Consider the following 22,092-nt stretch of genomic DNA (forward strand, 5'->3'; position numbering starts at 1 on the left):
CCCTGCAAAAACTAGAAATAACATTTCCAACACTGGCTGTAGAATGAAATGGAATGGGGTGGAATGGAAATAAGCAGTACAAAAAGAGGCATATTTTAAAACTCTAAATGGAGGTTTTGCATTTGCCTGAGGAGAAAAGAAAATAACAGAAAAATACTATCATGTTAAAAAGCATTCTGTTTCATTAGCATGCATTACATGCAAAGCTTTTTCTTAAAAGTATTACAAATAATTGATAGTTATATCTTTATACAATATCCTGTTTATATACATTTGTTAGAAATGAAAGCACACTAATTACATTGTTTTTTGTGTAGATTTTAAACACATACCAACCTGAATGGTGAAACTCAATATGCTAAATGTTTAACTATTCAGTATAAAACATTTGATGAAAGTCTATGTCCCTTTGTTCCATGTTTTATTCCATGCTTTGCATGTCAGAAATTCCTGTAGGAAACACTGATGGTTCTATATTAAATTCAAATGTGCTCAGGCAAATGATGAAATAATATGCAATATTTTCAATTTTAATGTTTGATATAAATATGTCATGTAATACCTTAAATAATTGAGTAACTCAACATGTGGATTCTTGTTTATTTTTTCTTAAAGAACTAAAAGGATGTGCACTTTAAATTATATGCCAGTAGATTTAGAATTTTAATATAAATAAAAGAAAGTCAAATTCAGCTGTTTTAATTTTGTGAACACTTGTATTAAATACCCACAATTTCATGTTTACTAGGCCTGATATCATAAACACTTATTAATTTTACTTTCTTTTATTTTAATTAATTTAATCAATAGAGTTATCTACTACAAGTTGAAATGTAAAAAATTAGTTAAGGATTTAGTGGAAATCCATATTGCATCCAGAAATTATTAGAAACAAAAGTCCTCATAGAAAATACTTAAAACTAAACTTGATCCTACAAAAATATTTCCAGATACAGTATTAGGTGCAAGTAGGGAACTATTCATGGAATGCATGCCAGCCCATTTTCTGGACGTGCTAACAAACACTGTAACATTTAGTAGTACATATCATTCATTGAAGAATGTTACCAGTGTTAGCAGAATGTATCATTTAATTTATACATTTTCACAGAATGTGCAGAAGAAGATGTTATTGAGACATTTATGTTCTGCTTATATTAGCAAAATGGACAACAGAAAGCCAAAAGAAAACGTTTCTGGTATTTCTGCAATTCATATTGGAGAATGTTATGTATTGTTACAATGCAAAATGCTACTTCCTTATGCTGCTTTTCCAGTTACTAGGAATCTGAACAAGTCTTAAATAAATAGCAGTAGTGGATCTTGTACAGGGCAGCTGCACAAATAAGTCATCTTATGTTTTTTTTCATTCTGAACAGTATAATGATGCTTTTCTTCTAATAACACAAAACACTGAGCAAACAGTCTATTACTAGTTCCTGTTTTGTTTCCACTGTATTTTTGCCAGGTTTGCTGAAACCAGCATGAAATGGCATGACACGGCTAGTTCCTGCTCTGTATATAGTATCCTAAATTTTTCTAGCATATTTATGCCCTAGTGAAACAATGGTGACATTACAGTCACTAATTAGTTATAGTTTACAGTATATTGTCATGCAATATGATGAACTATAGGATATACAAGTTTGTTTGCATTATAATGGTTGTTGTTTTTCCTTATATAATTACAAAATATAAATATAGGTAAAATATAGAGTGAGATGCTGCAAATCATTGCTTTAAAAATTCATCAAAGTAGTTGCCTTTTATTATTAAGGCTGTATAACACCACTGATAAGCTGTAAAATGCAAACTATAATATTTAATGGTAATTTAGCCTTTTTTTTTTTTTAAGCTTTTTTTCAGTCAGAAATAGGTATTTCGTTTAATTCTAACAGTATGTGGGAGGGTTGAGTAAACCAATATTCTGCTGAATATTTGATTATTTATGAAGCTGTAAACAAATTTTGTTTTCCTTTAGCTATAATGCAATGGATGTATTTAGTTTATTTAGAAATTCACAAAGTAGTTTTTGCTTAATAAGTTTAACTCTTCCCTTTACGTAATTTAACATGTCCATAGAAAATTAATTAAATTTAAAACTAGTGAAGTATTTCTGGACTTCAGAAGATATGTTCTAGGTTACTAGGAAGGGTGCTTTTAAAGTGGTGTGTTGTTCTGATGCCTTTAAATGGGTTAATGATGTGGCAAATGCTGTAAATAACTATGTTTAAAAATACAAGGTATTCTTCTAGGCTTCAGCAGTATTTAAGATAGTTCCTGACATTTCCTTCCCGTGTCCATTGTCTCTCTTATGGTACAACTGGTTTCGGTACAAATTTCACAAGTAAATGTTGTAGAAAACTAATAAAATTCTTTATCCATGTGCTCTTGAGCATAGAACTTGTGGTTTGAATCTTGTCACAGGGCCTGCTGTTGTATCGTTGAAAGCCATAATCCTTTACAAAAATATTTTTTTCTATGTTTAAAAAATTATGCATTTTATTAGGAGTATTTCGTTTAAGAAAACTCTTAATTATTTTTTAATTACTTAGTAAATAATAATTTAAGTGATTTGGCAAAACAATAAATTCATATTTTTAGCATGATAAAGCATTTTCATATCCTTCTCTAGGATTAAAAAGTAGTTAAAGCTATCTCTAAACAAAATTAAGAGGTGCATTTCACTCTGAATGAGCCATTTATGTACTTGGGACAATATATAAACTGTCACAGCATGAAATCAATTTTCTGCTTTGATACATCTGAAATCTCAGGTTTCTGACACATTAGTGTTGCAATTAGAAATGTCAGCAGCAGAAGGTAGTCCAAAAGATTTCTGCTAGCTAAAAGATTCATCTTCTTTTTCCTGTCCACGCTAGCTATAAAATGAAGAGGTGACAGGCAAAGGACCTAATACACACTGATAATAAATTTATCAACTCGTAAACTTCTGAGGAATGAAAAGACTTCACCCCGGTCATTCATCTAAGGCAGATTACTCACGCTTAGTTGATTCAGGTAGGCTTTTGCAAGGTTCCCCACCAGGCCTGGGAATTTGGTACATTGAAGCTTATTCACAGGATTCTGACACAGACTATGCTTTTATTACACTCAGTTTTATTATGGCTAAATCCTAGTCTCCACCCATCTTGTAGATGCTCTACTCTTTCTTCTGAATTAAGAAAGGTTATCCCCTACCGTAATCCATATTGCAATGTGGATTAGGAGCACCAGTATGCCGTCAGGATTCTCAAAGAGGACCCTGGAAACTTCTTGTTTTTATTCTTTTTGCTATCTATACAATTCACCAATAGGCCTTATGGAGGATTTACATCCAAAATAAGCAACCTAGAGGTTTTTTCAATGAAGACATCAGATCAAAGTTCAGTTAGTCAAGGCCTTCCTAAAAAAATGTTAAGGAGGTCTGGTCAAGCAAATAGAAGAGATGAGCTCTGTCAAGGACTGCAATAAAAAGAAGAGAAAGAGAGAGAGCGAAAAGCTCTTATCCTTTAAAAAGAGATTTGGCCAGACAGTAGTCTTGCTGTTTTACTATTTTTGTTCTACTAAATATATTTTTGATAAGTTTTAAAACTTAAGTTCTTATTGATACATTTATTACTGATATATTTTAAATTATCATTAATGTATGTGTGTAAGTGAAATCCATAACTATAGGGATTTATCTAACTGGAAAAATTAATATAGGCATGTTGGATAAACAAAAAAAAAAAAACAACCAAAGAGATGAACAGGGTTACTTAACTGGATTTTAAAAATATGGGCAGTAGAAAAATCCATTTATGACTCCTCTTCTTTAATTAAAACACTTTATTTGAGCTTGGAACACAAATAGCCTTATAGGCAGACACTAGAACCAGCCACCCTGACAGGAGGCACTTAACATTTTAGGCCTCCCTCTGAGTTCTGCCAAGTGCAGACTTTCCTTGTCTTATTTTAAAAGTTTTATTTTAGTCTTGTCAACCCAAGGAACTGTCTAAAACCAGATAGTGTCTTGTCCTTAGGATCTTTAGAGAACTTTGGATATTTCTTCTATTCTTTTATTTAGCATTTTTTTATTTTCAGTTGCATTTCTTGATTTTAAACTCTACATTCTGTAAGTTTAGATTTGTGTGGTAAAAATGCAGTTATAGTTGAGTGTGCAATAAAGCAGCACAAAAAGATTTTCCTTCCTATCTAATTTGTATATTTATTAATTTTTGCACTAATATTGTAAAAATCCCTGGATTTAGACTCTTAGCTGTATATTGTTGATACTGAGTGCAACCAATGTTACACTGGTGTTTTTTTTCCCTTCCCCTTGAAGACTGTTTTAGCTGCATCATCAAGATTTGGACACTATTATGATGCATCAAAGCAAATGAGTGCAGAAACTTTTGAATCTGCAGAATATTACCCGTTCTATCTTCCTGCTGAGGTGCATTTAAAATATTCGGTGTCAAGGTCAGTAAGTACATATTTTATTACTAATTCATATTTTTCAAATTGTCATGTTTCTTGTTTTTCAGATTCACTTGCACAAATGTCCACTTGAAAATGCTCATAAAGCCTAGGGAAAAACAACATTTTTAGAGGGCTATAATTTGTCTGCCACTGTAAATGCAATTAACTGCATGATTGGATGTGGATGTTATAATTCTTTATAATATATTTAGATAATAAAGATAAGAAAAACAACTTTATATATTTTGTGTGTAAAACAAATTCCATTTTCACAAAAGTCAATTTAGCTGCTAAAATGCTTTAGTAAATTTGAACAAGTAGATTCTGTGTTTACTCTCTTGGTTTTATGCTTGTACTGATCTTGCATGTCCAAAGGTCAGTATCATTCTTTGCATTAAGACCTAATTTTTGTTACATAGTAAACAAAGCAATCTGGTTTTGTTACATAAAGAAGCCTCATTTTTATTAAGCTTTCCATTTTATTTTAGCTAGCATGGAGTTCTTTTTAACATCTATCCATATGAACCATTACTATATTAAGAAGTGGGGCAATTCATTAAGATATTTGCTTAACTATCAAATGTTAAAGTGGCTTATATGATGAGTCCAGACCTTGAAAGTAAAATATTTTAAAAGGCTTGTGTGCTATTGCTCTATTATATAGTATAAAGCATATCCTGAAACATTAACATTAGCCAGTGTTTTGAGATGGTTTGCTAATTTTATAGCTTCGTGCCTGTTTTTAGTTCACAATTTGACTATGGACCATATATATATATATATATATATATATATATATATATATATATATATATATATATATATATATATATATATATATATATGTAACTTTTATACCATTCATAACAACCCCTTTAATATGTGCTTTTTAAAACTTAAGGCTATTATTATTCAAGTATACTTTATTAAATGGATTATTTTTTCCTTTATTTTAACAAACTGTTCTAGGAAAGGCTATTCATAAAAAGTGGGCAGCAAAGTGGCCCAGCATAGTGCTTTATTTTAATTAAAGATCTTGTAAATAAAATCCCACTACAAAATTCTATTGCACAATTAACTATATGTCAGTCTTTAAGTATATAACAGTGAAATGTTTGTAAGACATAAAAACGATGGGCATAGAAGAGAAAATGACTTGTTCAAAAATAAGATACAGATTACACTGAAGCATCCCTTAGTTAAAAATTATCATTTTACCAAATTATTTCAAGTGTTATCTTTTGACAACTTATTAAATTCTGTGCATGAAGGTCATAAAGTGGAAAAAAATATGTTTTATCCTGTTAGGAAAGAGTCATCAAAAAGACAAAATGACAGCTCATTCACTAAAAATTAATCCCTTACACTGGTTTTTCTTACATCCAAGATGCCCCATGTTGACTTTCTGACGATTAAATTGGGCTATTTTGTGATATGGTGTAATTGGTATAAATTACTCTCTAGGTGATACGGACCCTGTTGTTTAAATGGGACTACTTCTATAACAGTAAAAGATGTCTTGCAGAGCAGTAGTATATTCGACGCTTCTCTGAATTTAATCCTAATTAGCTAACACATTTGCTCTTGTGGATTATCACCTACCTCTTATCATTATGTATAAAATATGGATGCTCAGTGGGAAATATATCATATAATATATTTAACAAGGTGCTAACTGTGTAAAACCTATATTTTTTTTTTTGACTTTCTTTCAGTTAACTGCATGAAAGCAAATTTTAACTACACTGACAATATCAAAGGTAGTTTAAGTCTCATTTTCTAATTCTACCTTTGCTGGATTTTATGGTGTATTAGTTTTCTTTGCACTTCCAAATATGTGCATGCTAGATCAATTACAACTTAAAATTCATTATGTAGTGTGTGTGAATATGCCCTGCTATAGCCTAGTACCTTCCAGAATTGGTTTCTGCCTTGCATCCATTGCTTCCGGATAGGCTACTGTCCCTGTAAACCCAAATTGGTTTAAGGTAGTCTGAAGAAAGAGTCTGTGTGATTTACATTATAAGTCAAAGATTGCTACAAAGGACATACAAAATTATGTAATGTACTTTTGTATTATTTAGTCTGGCTAAATGAGCACAGAAATGCAAACTATGCCATTCTCTGAAATAAAAGTAACAGATCATGTTGATTATATTTCTTTTTCACAATTGTTATATTGAAGAAAGGATATTCACACAAATAGACTATTTGTTAGTCTTTAAGAAGGTGTTATTTCTTTTCGGTTACATAGTTTTGAGATTTGTTTTTATTTCACTCTTCAATATGTAAAAAATAATACCTTTGGTGGAATTATCATATGAGTCTGGGAGAGTGATGCTGTCAGAAGATGTGGAGCCATTCTGAAAATCCATGCAGAAGAGGTGTGTGTTATATATATGTATGTGTGTGTGTGTACATTAAAGAGAGAAAGAGATGGTCAAACATTTAAAGGGCAGTACTTGTGAGACCCACTCCTCTGCTTACATCGATTGTCATAGGGTGTGGCCACTGGTGATCTCAGCTCAGCTCATTGATTTGGTGAATGTGTTGCTTCTGACGTCAACTGAGCAATGTATGTTAGAGCTACCCGGATTGAATGTGTAGAAAAGAAGGAACTGTAGAAGATCAATCATGTTAGGAAGCGACGGAGAGGAAAGATGTTTTGCACATTAGGCTACTAGCAAAAGTGAGGATAAAATATCAGGCAAATAATGCCACAAAAATTTAAAAAGCGATACTTATACAAAATGATCTCTCAACGTATTATCATTCAGTACAACCAAAGGCAATTATTAAAAGATATTTCAATGTCAGTATCAAATACTCAATATCAAAAGCAGAAACACATGAATATTCATACATTTTCAGTTTTTGTTCAATGGGTAAAACATCAGATTGTTTTGGATACAGTGTAATTATAAAAAGTATTTTCAGCTCCTTGGAAATTTTTACATTATTATGAAGCTCAGTTGATTTAATTTTGCTTTTTTGAGTTTGATCATCAGAAAAAGATTACTTAGTGTCAAAATGAAAATTGATGTCAGCAAAGTGATCTACAGTATATTCATTATTATTCATTCATCACATAGTCATCCTTTTCAAGTAATTACTTAGTGCTGCATCTTTGGCAACAATTATCGTCTATGTGCACCGATCTGTATCAGCTTTGCACATCTGGACACTGCACTTTTTTCCCATTCTTTTTTGCAAAATGATTGGTTGCATGGGGATCGTTAGTTAACAGCCATTTCTAAATCCAACCACAAAGTCTCAGTTGGATTGAGATCTAGACTCTGAGTTGGCTGTTCCAAGACTTTAACATTGTTGGGTTTTTTTGTGTAGCTTTGGCATTATGCTTTGCTTTGTTGTCTTACTGGGTAACAAATCTTTTGCCAAAATGCAGGTTTCTTGCAGACTTCATCTTGTTTTCCTCCTGAATTTTACCATATATTGCTACATTCATTTTACCCTCTACCCTCGCAAATTTTCTAGCACCTACTGCAAGGAAACATCCTCACAGCACGATGATACCACCAACATACTTCACAGTGTGGATTATGTTTTTTTGATTAATGTGCAGTAATTGGTTTATGCTAAGCATGGCACTTAATGTGATAGTCAAAAATGATCTGGTCTCATTAGGCCTGGCATTTTCAAATGGCAGCCCATGGGCCACATGCTGCCCAGAAGCAACCTCTGAGTGGCCAAGCCTGTGGTCCTACCAGAAATGCAGAGAAAAACCAAGAAAATCACATTTTATGAGCCTTCAAGAAATTCCTACATAAATTCCTACAGTGCTACAGACCATGAATGCAAAACTCCACATAGACTAGCAGTATTCAACCAAACCCACAATGCAGCGTGTTGTTGTGTGTGATACAATGATTTTTATTTTTTTTTTGCAAGGATACGCGCCAGTATGTTGTACCAACACTTCAGGTGCAACAGCTGATTGGCATCGACTACATATTAAACAAATCTCTAATCAATTGTGTGCCGAGACTTAGTTGGGCTGAAGTTTCAACAATTGGGTGCGATCATGGGTTTTCGCAAATTAATCTGTTACTCCAATGAAGGCCTTGTTACTGACAGGCACTGTCCCCACACTTCTCTTCATACAATTGGTTGGCCCTCCACCCACTGCAGATTCATAGCTGCTACGAGGACGACGATCAACCATTGACAGTTAGAGTAAAGAATTAATTAGAAAGACTGCATTTGCTGAAAACATTCAAAAAGTTTGTAATTTTTTAAAAACTCGATCAAATTAATAACCCCATATACTATATGGGCAGTTTTTTTTTAGCAATTTCCACCTGAGGGGAGAACACCATAATGACATATGTATGTTTTTTTTGTCAGTGCGGTTTTGACATCATGGACCATAAAGTACATACTAATACAGCGTGAGCAGGAACACTCAATAAAACTGAATAAAAAAAATTCAAGTGACGGTGATACGAAGAAGGCAGATTCACCAGCATTTGTGTGTCAGCTTTTATCCCTCCAGATCAGAGAATTTCCTGTTCCATTGTCTCAAAACACCACTCACGTGTACAGTTATTCCCAGTTTCAAATAAAAAGTAACCACGTCAGATCTGGGGCAAGGGTGAGTGTTATATCGTGATCGCAACTGAGAGAATAAAAGTGGAAAAAAAACGCTAGCTTTTACAAGTACAGTGGTGTGAAAAACTATTTGCCCCCTTCCTGATTTCTTATTTCTTTGCATGTTTGTCACACAAAATGTTTCTGATCATCAAACACATTTAACCATTAGTCAAATATAACACAAGTAAACACAAAATGCAGTTTGTAAATGGTGGTTTTTATTATTTAGGGAGAAAAAAAAATCCAAACCTACATGGCCCTGTGTGAAAAAGTAATTGCCCCCTGAACCTAATGACTGGTTGGGCCACCCTTAGCAGCAATAACTGCAATCAAGCGTTTGCAATAACTTGCAATGAGTCTTTTACAGCGCTCTGGAGGAATTTTGGCCCACTCATCTTTGCAAAATTGTTGTAATTCAGCTTTATTTGAGGGTTTTCTAGCATGAACCGCCTTTTTAAGGTCATGCCATAGCATCTCAATTGGATTCAGGTCAGGACTTTGACTAGGCCACTCCAAAGTCTTCATTTTGTTTTTCTTCAGCCATTCAGAGGTGGATTTGCTGGTGTGTTTTGGGTCATTGTCCTGTTGCAGTACCCAAGATCGCTTCAGCTTGAGTTGACGAACAGATGGCCGGACATTCTCCTTCAGGATTTTTTGGTAGACAGTAGAATTCATGGTTCCATCTATCACAGCAAGCCTTCCAGGTCCTGAAGCAGCAAAACAACCCCAGACCATCACACTACCACCACCATATTTTACTGTTGGTATGATGTTCTTTTTCTGAAATGCTGTGTTCCTTTTATGCCAGATGTAACGGGACATTTGCCTTCCAAAAAGTTCAACTTTTGTCTCATCAGTCCACAAGGTATTTTCCCAAAAGTCTTGGCAATCATTGAGATGTTTCTTAGCAAAATTGAGACGAGCCCTAATGTTCTTTTTGCTTAACAGTGGTTTGCGTCTTGGAAATCTGCCATGCAGGCCGTTTTTGCCCAGTCTCTTTCTTATGGTGGAGTCGTGAACACTGACCTTAATTGAGGCAAGTGAGGCCTGCAGTTCTTTAGACGTTGTCCTGGGGTCTTTTGTGACCTCTCGGATGAGTCGTCTCTGCGCTCTTGGGGTAATTTTGGTCGGCCGGCCACTCCTGGGAAGGTTCACCACTGTTCCATGTTTTTGCCATTTGTGGATAATGGCTCTCACTGTGGTTCGCTGGAGTCCCAAAGCTTTAGAAATGGCTTTATAACCTTTACCAGACTGATAGATCTCAATTACTTCTGTTCTCATTTGTTCCTGAATTTCCTTGGATCTTGGCATGATGTCTAGCTTTTGAGGTGCTTTTGGTCTACTTCTCTGTGTCAGGCAGCTCCTATTTAAGTGATTTCTTGATTGAAACAGGTGTGGCAGTAATCAGGCCTGGGGGTGGCTACAGAAATTGAACTCAGGTGTGATACACCACAGTTAGGTTATTTTTTAACAAGGGGGCAATTACTTTTTCACACAGGGCCATGTAGGTTTGGATTTTTTTTCTCCCTAAATAATAAAAACCATCATTTAAAAACTGCATTTTGTGTTTACTTGTGTTATATTTGACTAATGGTTAAATGTGTTTGATGATCAGAAACATTTTGTGTGACAAACATGCAAAAGAATAAGAAATCAGGAAGGGGGCAAATAGTTTTTCACACCACTGTACTATAAATTTACACTGGCTTTTACAGACACAAATCAAATGTATGTTTTTATTGTATAATATTAACAATAAGAGTAGCTCACTAATCAAAATGGTAAATTTGCCGGGGAGCTGGTTTCGAACTCATGACCTCTGAATTATAAGTCGGCAGTCCTAACCACTGCACCACAGAAGCTGTTGTATTGTACATATACCTTTTGTAAAAGTGTTTATTTGATATTTGGCCATCAGCCTTCACACATTATACAGTTCATGTCTACATTTTGTCATTTATTACTAAAACAAGAAAAACATTTCTGTTTTAATGATGTGTTTACATAGATTGTTGTAGACACAGAACACACATCACATTATTTCCCCTTACAATTCTGGGAAGCTCACTCCCAGATAATCAGTCAAGTTAGGAACTGGGAGAACTCCTTGCCCGTTCTAAGGCGGTGGGGGGATGGTATAGCAGGCTGCTTGCTGCTTGGGTTTATCGACAAATTTAGAAGACAAAAGACGCTGATGGAGAGGTGCGAAGGAATTTAAGGTTGGCCCGATTTATGAGTTTTTTCAAACGCACACTAAGGAGAAGCAGTCAGATCATCTGCTGGCTTGTTGCTGCTGTTGCTGGCGCACTGCGTTCTGCTTGTGGCACTGCACATTGATCATTTATTAGCCTGTACAGCAGCTGTCCTTTTGCCACTTCGTGTCTCTGCCGCTTGCGTTGGGGGGTGGGGGGGGTGGCTTGGTGCCTTAACGCACACTAAGAAGAAGCTTTGCCTGGGCGTGGTTAAATCTCTTTCTCGCAGGATGTATAACGCTGCTCGTGTTGTGAAGGGGAGCAGCTGAACGCACACTAAGGAGAAGCGATTGGACCACCTGCTGGCTTGTTGCTGCTGCTGCTGGCGTACTGCGCGTCAATCATTTAATAGCCTGTACAGCAGCTGTCCTTTTGCCACTTCATATCTCTGCCGCTCGCGTTGTTAATGGTAGTGGGGGTCTGAACACACGCTAAGGAGAAGCGGTTGAATCATCTGCTGGCTTGCTGCTGCTGGCGAGCTGTGTGTTCTGCTTGTCGTTGTTTTAAGAGCTGGGAGCATGAAGTGTGTCTGCCAAATACATTCCAACAACTGCTAGGTTAGATGTCCATGAACTTGTTTTAAATGTTGTCTCACTGTCTTGTCTCGCATCACGTTAAAGTGTCTCTCGCGGGACGTCAGATTGTCTTCTGAGGAGATCACGTCTCATCTCCCTAGTCTCCCTCCCAAGATTTTTTTTTATAATAGAGAGATAAGTTCAAAATTCTTCAAGTTGAAGTTATTTCTTTGCAGTCATGGTATGTACGCTATTAATTTTCCACATAAAATAGATTTCTAAAGTGAATCATACTTTATAAGTTTTAAAAAATAACTAGCCAGCTCTTGCTTTTTTTAATGGAGGTGAAAAGTATCAGAGTCTAATTATTTAGAAAATCTTACTGAATACATCAAGCCAAAAACGATATTGAGCATTGATCCATATGTTGAGATTACATACATATTTAAAAACAACATATCTATGATGTTTTAAGAAGGCAAAACATCAACAAATAAAACATTATTGTGACATTCAGCCATTTTAAAAGAAGACTGGCTGTGCACTTTACTCCTCGTAAACTTTATTGCATGTGATCGCTAAGGTTTAGTTAATTACAGGGTGAAAGAAATTAAGTAATTAACAAGCATCAGCTGACGCGGCCACAAGATATTGGAGGTGGGTTAGTGTTACTGCTTTTGTGAATGAGAGACTGATCATTCTTTACAAGTTTGGCTGGATGAGAGTTATTCAATGGCACAGCAAGAGGACAGGACATGAAGTGCTGGCTCTGTTGAGCTATGGAAAGGGATCAGAACCAATGGCTGGTGCAGGGATTCTGAGACACAGCTATGTTCAATTCTGCTAATGTCTAACATGCAGACAAGAGAGGAAACAGGAACATTCAGCAACGACCAGAGAATTGGAGCGTAGTGACATCAGTTTGAAGGCAAGGCCCTGTGATGAGCTGCTGAGGTGATAGCTCAGAAGCTTTGGTGACCAATTGAGGGAGCAGTTCAGGATGCGGCAGACTAAGATTTGTGATGATTTTCTAACAAAGGAAATATCTTATGAAGGGTGTTTTTTGGATCTTAAATGCATTTATTTATTTGGATTTTTTTCCCCCTGAAGACATTGTTTTTAAAGCCATGACTTTTGGAAGACTTATTTATTAAATGACTTGAAGTATGTCACTTCAATTCTTTCTTTCTTTCTTTTTAATAACAATTGACAAAAAGTCTTGTGTTTCTCCTCCCTCAGCCTGGTCCATCTCGGTCTGGACTATTAATGGAAGATGTCAGTGTCTATTGCTGTGTAAACTGCGGCATTATAGGCTTTTAGCACTAGTGGCGTGGATTTACTTTGGAAAGTCATTGCCAATGCCCATTATTGATGTTACTGAATGTTCATATCCGGATGTCTTGGTTCTGTAGACAGCTAGACAATAATAATTTAAAAAGTCACACTTTGTGTATATTCTCTCACTATACAAAAGCTTATTTCATTATTTTGCAAACATATTCCCAGCTTCCGCTGGACTGATGATGCACATATAAGCTTCAGTGAGAGAGAATGTTCTAAAGGCCCAGCGGGTGCTAGAAACAGAGGAATGGAATTAGACACTTTATGCCAACTACTGGTGAGGTGGCCCTAAAATGGCTTTTCTGTTTATTTAGTGGCCGCATCCACCATGCCAACCAGATATTTAGCAGTGACATGCAATTCCAGCTGTTTTCATCCTTTTGTCTGCTCATGCATGCCTCTTGACACTGCTTCACTCCACTGATTTTGGGTCAGGGGCAAGCCATATGCCACTTGTTCCTTGGTTCTGTGAGATGACCCAAAGCCAGGGTCCTCATCTGAGATTGCCAGCAGCTACGTATCAGGGCCAATGGACTCTAATAAGTGGCAAATGTGTCAGAGGTGCTTTGTAAGTTCTCTGCTTGTGCCTCATCACCCCTACTACTGCTCATTTTATTCCTGTTTTTCCAGGTAAAGCAGAGCTGTTATTCCTGCCTCACAGAGCCAGGGTCTGCATGATTTTTATGTTTTCCCAGTGTTTCTGCAGATTGATTGGTAGGAATGACTGTCAGTAAGTTTACTCACTCCAGCATCTTGTCCTAAGTTCTTTTTTACCACATCCAGAGCAAGGGCAACTCATCATATATTGAAGAGTTAGATAATTAGTTTTTTGGCGCTTGCCAATCTGCTCTATCGCACACTCTGCCGTTTTAATTTTCTGAGTGTGTTTTTTTTTATCGTGTATGCGAACATCACAACACAGAAACTATGACTTGCAGGGTGCTTAGCTTTTGCAAAAATCAAAGACTTTTCTTAACAATACAGTGCCATCCAATCAGTTCAGGTTTACTGTTATTTGTACAAAGTACAATCAAACTCTTATGTGCTCTTTTCAATATGCTGCCACTCAACACTAATATTGCTTTGTAGGCTGTAAAATAACAACATAAAATGTAAAGGGAGAAAATTCAGCAACATTTAGGAAAAAATAATTATGATTTGAGTGCATATATCTCTGTTATTAAAAGCCATGGCAGAACATAACCTCTGAAGAAACAGAATGACAGAAGAAAAAGTAATATTATAAAAAGAATATAGCTTGGTGCTGGGGGCTGGTTGGGGTTGTCATAACTCCAATGATGGCAATAGTTCCATTAGTCTGTGATAAAATAATTATTTCTAGTTTGCTTTCATTTATCACAATAATAACTCATAAATGTAGAATGTACACTGTAAAAAAAAAAACATTTACAGTAAAAAAAACTGGCAGCTGTGGTTGACAGAATCTTGCTGTAAAAATAAGATGACAATATTTTTAGGTCTGTGGTATAACTTTATACACTGTTTCGCCACCTGGATTTAACTAAGCAAATAGGTACGAGCCTCCTATTGGATAATTACTGCATGGGCGATTATCTTTCAGCTGGCAACAAGTTATTTAACCCCAACTGGTGCAATGAGTTGCTTCTCATTTCTTAAACAACCATGTCGAAAGACACATCTCGTGGTCGTGGAAAAGATGTTAGTCTGTTTGAGAAGGGTCAAATCATTGGCATGCATCAAGCAGAGAAAACATCTAAGGAGATTGCAGAAACTACTAAAATTGGGTTAAGTACTGTCCAACGCATTATTAAAAACTGGAAGGATAGTGGGGACCCATCGTCTTCGAGGAAGAAATGTGGCCGGAAAAAAATCCTTAATGATCGTAATCGGCGATCACTTAAACGTTTGGTGAAATCAAATCGAAGAAAAACAACAGCAGAACTCAGGTCTATGTTTAATAGTGAAAGTAAGAGCATTTCCACACGCGCAATGCGAAGGGAACTCAAGGTATTGGGACTAAACAGCTGTGTAGCCGTAAGGCACGGGCATATTCCAAGATGACAATGCCAGGATTCATCGGGCTCAAATTGTGAAAGAGTGGTTCAGGGAGCATGAGACATCATTTTCACACATGGATTAGCCACCACAGAGTCCAGACCTTAACCCCATTGAGAATCTTTGGGATGTGCTGGAGAAGGCTTTGCGCAGCGGTCAGACTGTACCATCATCAATGCAAGATCTTGGTGAAAAATTAATGCAACACTGGATGGAACTAAATCTTGTGACATTGCAGAAGCTTATCGAAACAATGCCACAGCGAATGCGTGCCGTAATCAAAGCTAAAGGCGGTCCAACGAAATAGAGTGTGTGACCTTTTTTTTTGGTGGCAACTTTTTTTTTGGCCAGGCAGTGTAGAAATTAACTTTTTTTTCATTGCAACCCATAACAATAGAAGTAAAAGTTTAACCATAACAAGAAATCCATGCACAGTCCTAAATATGCCAGTCATTAAACCGTTAAAAAATGTTGTCAGGATCAAATACATGTACACAATCTTCATCAATAAAGATACAACAAGCAAACATGTTGTACTATTTAATTATATGCATTGAAAAGAATACAATGTTTATGGAAGTTATGGCACATTGTCTAGAGGAGAAGTAATGTTTGCTTTTGTGGTGTATGGTGTTCTTCATGTCTGCCAGCTTATCGAATACAACCCACCATAAATCAGCTTCCATAACCTTAAAAAACCTTCAGCACACAGGGAAAAGTAAGTCTGCTAACTTTGTTTTTTTCCTCTACTGTGCAAAAGTATGTGGTTCACCAGGAAAAATATTGTTAAAGGGGGCATTTCCTTATGCAAATATTGTAACTTCGGTGTTACTGAAAAACTCCTTCACCATTTTACATTTTAAATTTGGTTACCGTCACTATTTAATAGTTTAACACTGTAAAATTAACAGCTGTATTTTCAGTGTAACCGTAATGTATCAGTAAACAGTGTGTTGCATATTTTGAAGACAGAAAAATATTGATTTTACAGAACTTGGCTGTAAAAAATAATTAAATGTATTGTTTAAGATATACAGATAATTTTCAGTAGAACATAAGGTAACATTCCTTTTTTTTCAGAAAAGGTATTTTGCCTTCACCATTCACCGTATTTTTGCCATTAAATTTACTGACATTTTTACAGTGTACCCTTCCACTCCACTATAACCTGCAAGAACAGACAAGGCATTTTTAAAATTTCTTAAAAATGTTTGACCTTGTTATACGATTTTATGTGGGAAATTAATATATTCAATGCTTCTGAAGAAATAACTTCAAATTAAAAAATACAAACCTATCCTTTAATGATTGATTTCATCTTCTGAATTGTTCTTTACATTCACCTTTTCACAGGGTTCCTTGGAAAGGTCATTTTTTTTATTTCTGTAGGTTTAGAACACAGTACTCACCACATGTTAAACCTTCCAGATACAGGTTCATTTACACTATAATCAATAGAAACCCTTTAACTACAGACAGGTGACCTCCATTTAACTAATTATGTGCCTTGTAAAATCAATTGGGTGTACCAGTGATGATTTAGTTGCATCTTGTGAATACTTACACAATCAATTATTTTGTGTTCTGTATTTGTAACTAACTCTTCTAGCTAAACTGAATAAATAAGCAGATCTGACACGTATGACCTCCTAACTGCAGAAGAAAGAACATTTTTTAGTATTATTAGCATCTAGTACATTAATCCCTTGCAGAATGTTACTGTGAAATTAAATGCAAGATTTAGAGAAATAATTTTACAGCAAAGTGTCACAAGCCGTCTACTAAAAAAATGGCCTGCTAGTAGTTTGGGACCAACCAGGACTGAGGGGGTAATAAGAGAGGCACGAGAGAGGCAGATGTTTGAAACAAAAGGTAATTTTATTATTCCACGATAGAGTAGTGAAAACAAAACAGTTGTTGATGTAAAAAGGATGCACAAAAACGTATAAATAATCCTGTGACAAGACAAAATCTAATTATGAAGAAAAAAAAAGGTCGAAAAATAGAAATTGGAAAACATAGAGGCTTTTACCCTAATATGTATATACAATCAATTCCAGTCCATGTAAGGGCATCAGCAGCCTTAAAATAATACAAAACTAGACTCTGTTTCAGCCCAGGTCAAAAGTACGACTCCTCAAAAAAAAAACATCTCAGGAGTCGTTTTTGGTCCTCAGGAGCCTAACACACTCCTTTACAGCAACCAACAGCTCAGCCACCAGGCAACTCTTAGTCTGGTGTGCCTCGCACTACCTAACCCTTCTTAATTCTCTCCAAACAATTGTTCCCCCTCTTGTGGCCACAACTGTACTTATAAAGCCTTTTTCATTACCAGGATCGGCTTATCTAATCATAGGGAGATACCATTTAAGACCTGCACAGAAAATCGTACACTTTAAGTACAAATCAAAATATCCGACTAAAACATATACATAATAAAACAATAAACAACAAAATAGTGCTGGGCGGTATGACCAAAATTCTATATCACGGTATTTTTCAAAATTGTACCGGTTTCACTGTATTCTACGGTATTTTTTCCCATGCATGAGTTAACTACATTTTCCACTGCAATTACTACAGTAGACTGGCTAAGAATGACCAATTCCACTGTCATGAGAATTGTACATTGTACAAAAAAAACATTTTAATGTGCACACAAGTATTAATACAGGTTTGCATGGCCCCATAAAGTGACAGTTTTCAGGGGGGTGTTACTAATGAAGAGAAGGAATCACATTGACATGACAGATGCAGTCAAAATATAGAACCTTTTTATTGAACAAATTTTGCAAACAACTTAAACTAAAATTTTGACAACATATTGTCAAACATCCAAAGATGCATTTAGACTTAGTGAAATATCCAGAGGTGATTGTCAGAAGTTGTATTGCACTGAATATGTCTTAGAAAAGGAATAAATAGTAAATATTTTTTGTAAACCAACTACACTTTCTGTTAATGTTAACAATCTCTGACCACTGACATGTTAAAGTGACTTTTTAAACAACTTTACCATCATTAAACTGCATAATATTTAATAAAAGTTATTGTCTGTTATACCTGCATTTTTATCACTCTTTAATTTAGTATTGTTTTTTATCAAAATGCTGCTGCTGGAGTATGTGAATTTCCCCTTGGGATTATTATTTATTTATTTATTTATAAAGCACTTTAAAAACAACATCAAGGCTGACCAAAGTGCTGTACAATAAAAAAAAAAAGAAAACCCAACATATCAGACACACAAAACCAAAGAGTAAATGAAACAGAAACACATAAACACATAAGAACTGAAGAGATTCTTAATAAAAAGTATACAGATAGCCAACATATCATACTCGGTTTAAAGCCAGAGAGTAAAAATGTGTTTTTAAATAGGATTTAAAGGCAGCTAGTGAAGGAGCCTGCCTAATGTGCAACGTCAAATCGTTCCAGAGTTTTGGGGCTGCAACTGAAAAAGCTCGATCACCTTGGAGTTTGCATCGTGCCTTGGGAACACGTAAAAGAATCTAGTCTGCTGACCTGAGAGAGCAAGAAGGTACGTAAGGGTGCAGCAGTTCCGACAAATAAAGAGGGGCTCAACCATTAAAAGATTTAAAAACAAATACAAGGATCTTAAAATGGATTCATAAACGAATTGAAAGCCAGTGAAGGGAAGCCAAAATCGGGGTAACATGCTCATGCTTTCTTGTGCCAGTTAAAAATCGTGCAGCAGCGTTTTGCACCAGCTGTAGGCGAGCAATGGAGGCCTGGCTAATTCCAAAAAGAAGTGCATTGCAGTAATTATCTATCTATCTATCTATCTATCTATCTATCTATCTATCTATCTATCTATCTATCTATCTATCTATCTATCTATCTATCTATCTATCTATCTATCTATCTATCTATCTATCTATCTAAAATAAACAATAGTGCAACTTCCAGTACTAATACTATTACTTCAAAACTTCAAGCCCAGGTACATTACACAGTATTCACCAAAATAAAATAAAATCTTTACCAACTGAACCGTCATTAAGGCAAATTGCATTAATATGGACCTTACTTCAAGATATGTTATATACATAAATAATAAAACTACAACTTGCATTTATAATGCTATTTGTGGTATACAGTAGTGGGTCTGCGGCTTCAAAAAAAATATGGTCCGTTTTTAAATCCAGTTCTCCGTGTCCATCTCCGTGGGCGCGATTGAACAACCTCGGGGAGTTGACAAGTGATTGGGGCGAGTCGCACCCGATCGTTCTCAATTGCTTCATCGGCTTACTACGGCGTGTGAATAAGGCGCTGCGCCCACGTAGACATATATTTATGGGCCGGCAGGATAGAGGGAAGGAAAAAAGAAAAGGTAGAACACAAGGAGGTTAAAGAAGGGAAAAGGCAGTCATGGGAGATCCAGACACCAGGAAAGAGAAGGCAGCACGAGCTGGGGCTCCGTGTGGGAGTGCAGGCTGAGGCGCTGTAGGGGCTGGTTCACCCCACTGACTAAGCGTGTAGAGTGGGGCGAGCGAAATGTAAGACCTCCCAATGGATCTGAGGAGCGACTGAGTGAGCGCGAAGAAAGATGGGAAGTGTGCCAACCTCGGACAGTCTGGCTGCACAGTGTGGCAGCAGCTAAGACAGGGGCTGGCAAAAAGGAGTTCGTGCTGCAAAGGCTCCGCCAGCAACACCAGTGAAGGGTGAGCCGTGGAGACAAAAGGTGGTGTGCTGCGATCGGGCGAGGAGAGAGACTGCATTTTAACCTCTATTTTAACTGATTTATTTATTATGGATTTTGTCCCCACGTTTCACTGGTTTTATGGATTTGCTATTTATTTGGCTACTGTATTTATCTGAACACTGCACAACGGACACTTTTGGTTTTACTTTTGACTGTTTTTAACAAAAGCGCTTGAGCAGTTGCCAACATCCCTGGCTTCAATGAAATTTCTCAACTCACCTCGGTCATAACTATCTACGGTATTGGTTCAACAGACTCCCATGTGGGAAGAGGGAGTCTGTAGGGGGACTGGCATCATCACACTATTACACAGTAACCAGGTACATTACATAGTATTTAAAAAAAAACAAGTACAACTTGGCTTGCAGTATTATCCAGTAGTATAGAAACAGTATTCACACATTGGAACATAATGGTCCACATCCGACATTTTAAAACCAAAGTATCTTCAGACAACAGACACGGCACCTTTTTTCATCAAAAGTTCTTCTGTGTCATCATGTTCATCTTTATTGTCTGCTACAGCTTCCATTTTGGAATGTTCTCTGTCTATATTCACCGGTCAATACCTCTACTAATGCATGTACTCCTTTGCATGAGTGTTTATCGGTGCAGCAGTGGGAAAAGGTCTCCCTTAAACAGTTTCCCGCTGCGCCACGTTCCGAACGTTGTTTAGGCTATTTAAACCGGTGTTCTGGTATATGAAAAATCCATATCAAACAAAAATAAAAAACGGTTTTTGGTATGAACCGGTATACCGCCCAGCACTACAACAAAACAACAAAAACATTTACACATAACTTCGAGGTTACTAAGATACAAACTTAAACATTACGGTACACTACTAATACAACTTGAAATCCTCCTATAGCTGTTGTTTGACCTTCCCAGGCACCCGTGACTGCATTCAGTTTCGGCACCATCTTTTAAACACCAGTCGGTAAAAATGGTATGTTACGCGCGAGACTTGCACCCGAAACATACAGTGAAACATCTGGAAAAAAAAAAAAAAAAAAACTAAACAAACAACCTGATGGTAAGACCAAAAATCTTATAAAAGTAAAAAAAAAATAAAAAAAAATTCCTTTATTTTTCCATTGTAAACTTGCTGGTATATTGCTCATTGTGGTTCATATGTAAAACTTATTCAGAGTCTTGCCCCGTGTCTATCCGTACTATAATGTATTAGCATCACAGTGAGGCTATAGCGTCACATAAAGAACAATTGATAGAACAGTAATAATAATCTCAATAGTTAAGTAATATTATTGAAATGTTGTGGAGCATGTAGAATGCACCAGAGTTGTAACATACAACTCGATCGCTAGGAGTTAAATGAGGGTGGAACGGGGTACACCAAATTGCTGTCTGAGCAGCATTGCTGGCAGTTCCCTACAAAATGTCCATCCCCTCTCATTCCTTCCATCTCCAAAAAAAATTTGTTACTCCAGCTGAAGCATTAATGTCATCACAAATGGATCATATGACCACTTATTATTTGCCCTAAACAAAAATTGAGTATGACCTTTTTTGTTCTCCATAAAATGAGCAATCAGAAAATGGGGAATGGATTTTTGATAAAATCAATTATTAAAGAGTTATTGAGTGACAAATATAAAAATCTTTTCTTTTTTATTAGGCCTAAATATTTACAATTTTTGAGTAATTATTGTGGTCAACATAAACACTTGAAATTGGTGCTGTTTTATTACATGATCATTTCTGATTCCGTTGAAGTAAAATCATGTCAGTATCATGTTGTGTTCTGGAGATGAAAAGGTATGAAGGTCCAGTAGAAATGGCAATATTTAGTGAGGTTATCTCTGTTTTTTTCCTTCCAGATATTTTAAAATATATTTTATATTTAAAATTTCATTAGCCTATATTCAGAGTTAAAGTATATAAGAAATAACTGCAACGTTTTGTCAAAAATAGGTGCAGTGATTTCCGTATGATATTCCAGTAGTCAGAGAAATTTAATTTTATAGATATGTAAGAATAAGAAAACATGTAAGATAAGAGAGATTCTAAATTAATACGGTCCCATTCTTTTTGAGCGATTGCAATAACGCACACTATTGACCTTTTTCTAACCTCTAGGGGATTAATAGTACAATGGTACCTCTGGTCACGACTGTAATTCATT

The 22,092-nt window shown here is 35.9% G+C and overlaps 1 protein-coding gene across 1 annotated transcript in view; it reads left to right on the forward strand.

The window, feature by feature from the left end:
* elp4 (elongator acetyltransferase complex subunit 4) overlaps positions 1–22,092 on the forward strand; it is a 367,688-nt gene that overhangs the window by 95,196 nt on the left and 250,400 nt on the right. The window contains exon 5 of the mRNA XM_028793869.2: positions 4,328–4,464. Within this exon, the coding sequence (XP_028649702.1) occupies positions 4,328–4,464 (137 nt within the window). The remainder of the gene's footprint in view (positions 1–4,327; positions 4,465–22,092) is intronic.

This window comes from Erpetoichthys calabaricus, chromosome 2 (assembly GCF_900747795.2).
Source record: "Erpetoichthys calabaricus chromosome 2, fErpCal1.3, whole genome shotgun sequence".
In the NCBI taxonomy this organism is placed as follows: domain Eukaryota; kingdom Metazoa; phylum Chordata; class Cladistia; order Polypteriformes; family Polypteridae; genus Erpetoichthys; species Erpetoichthys calabaricus.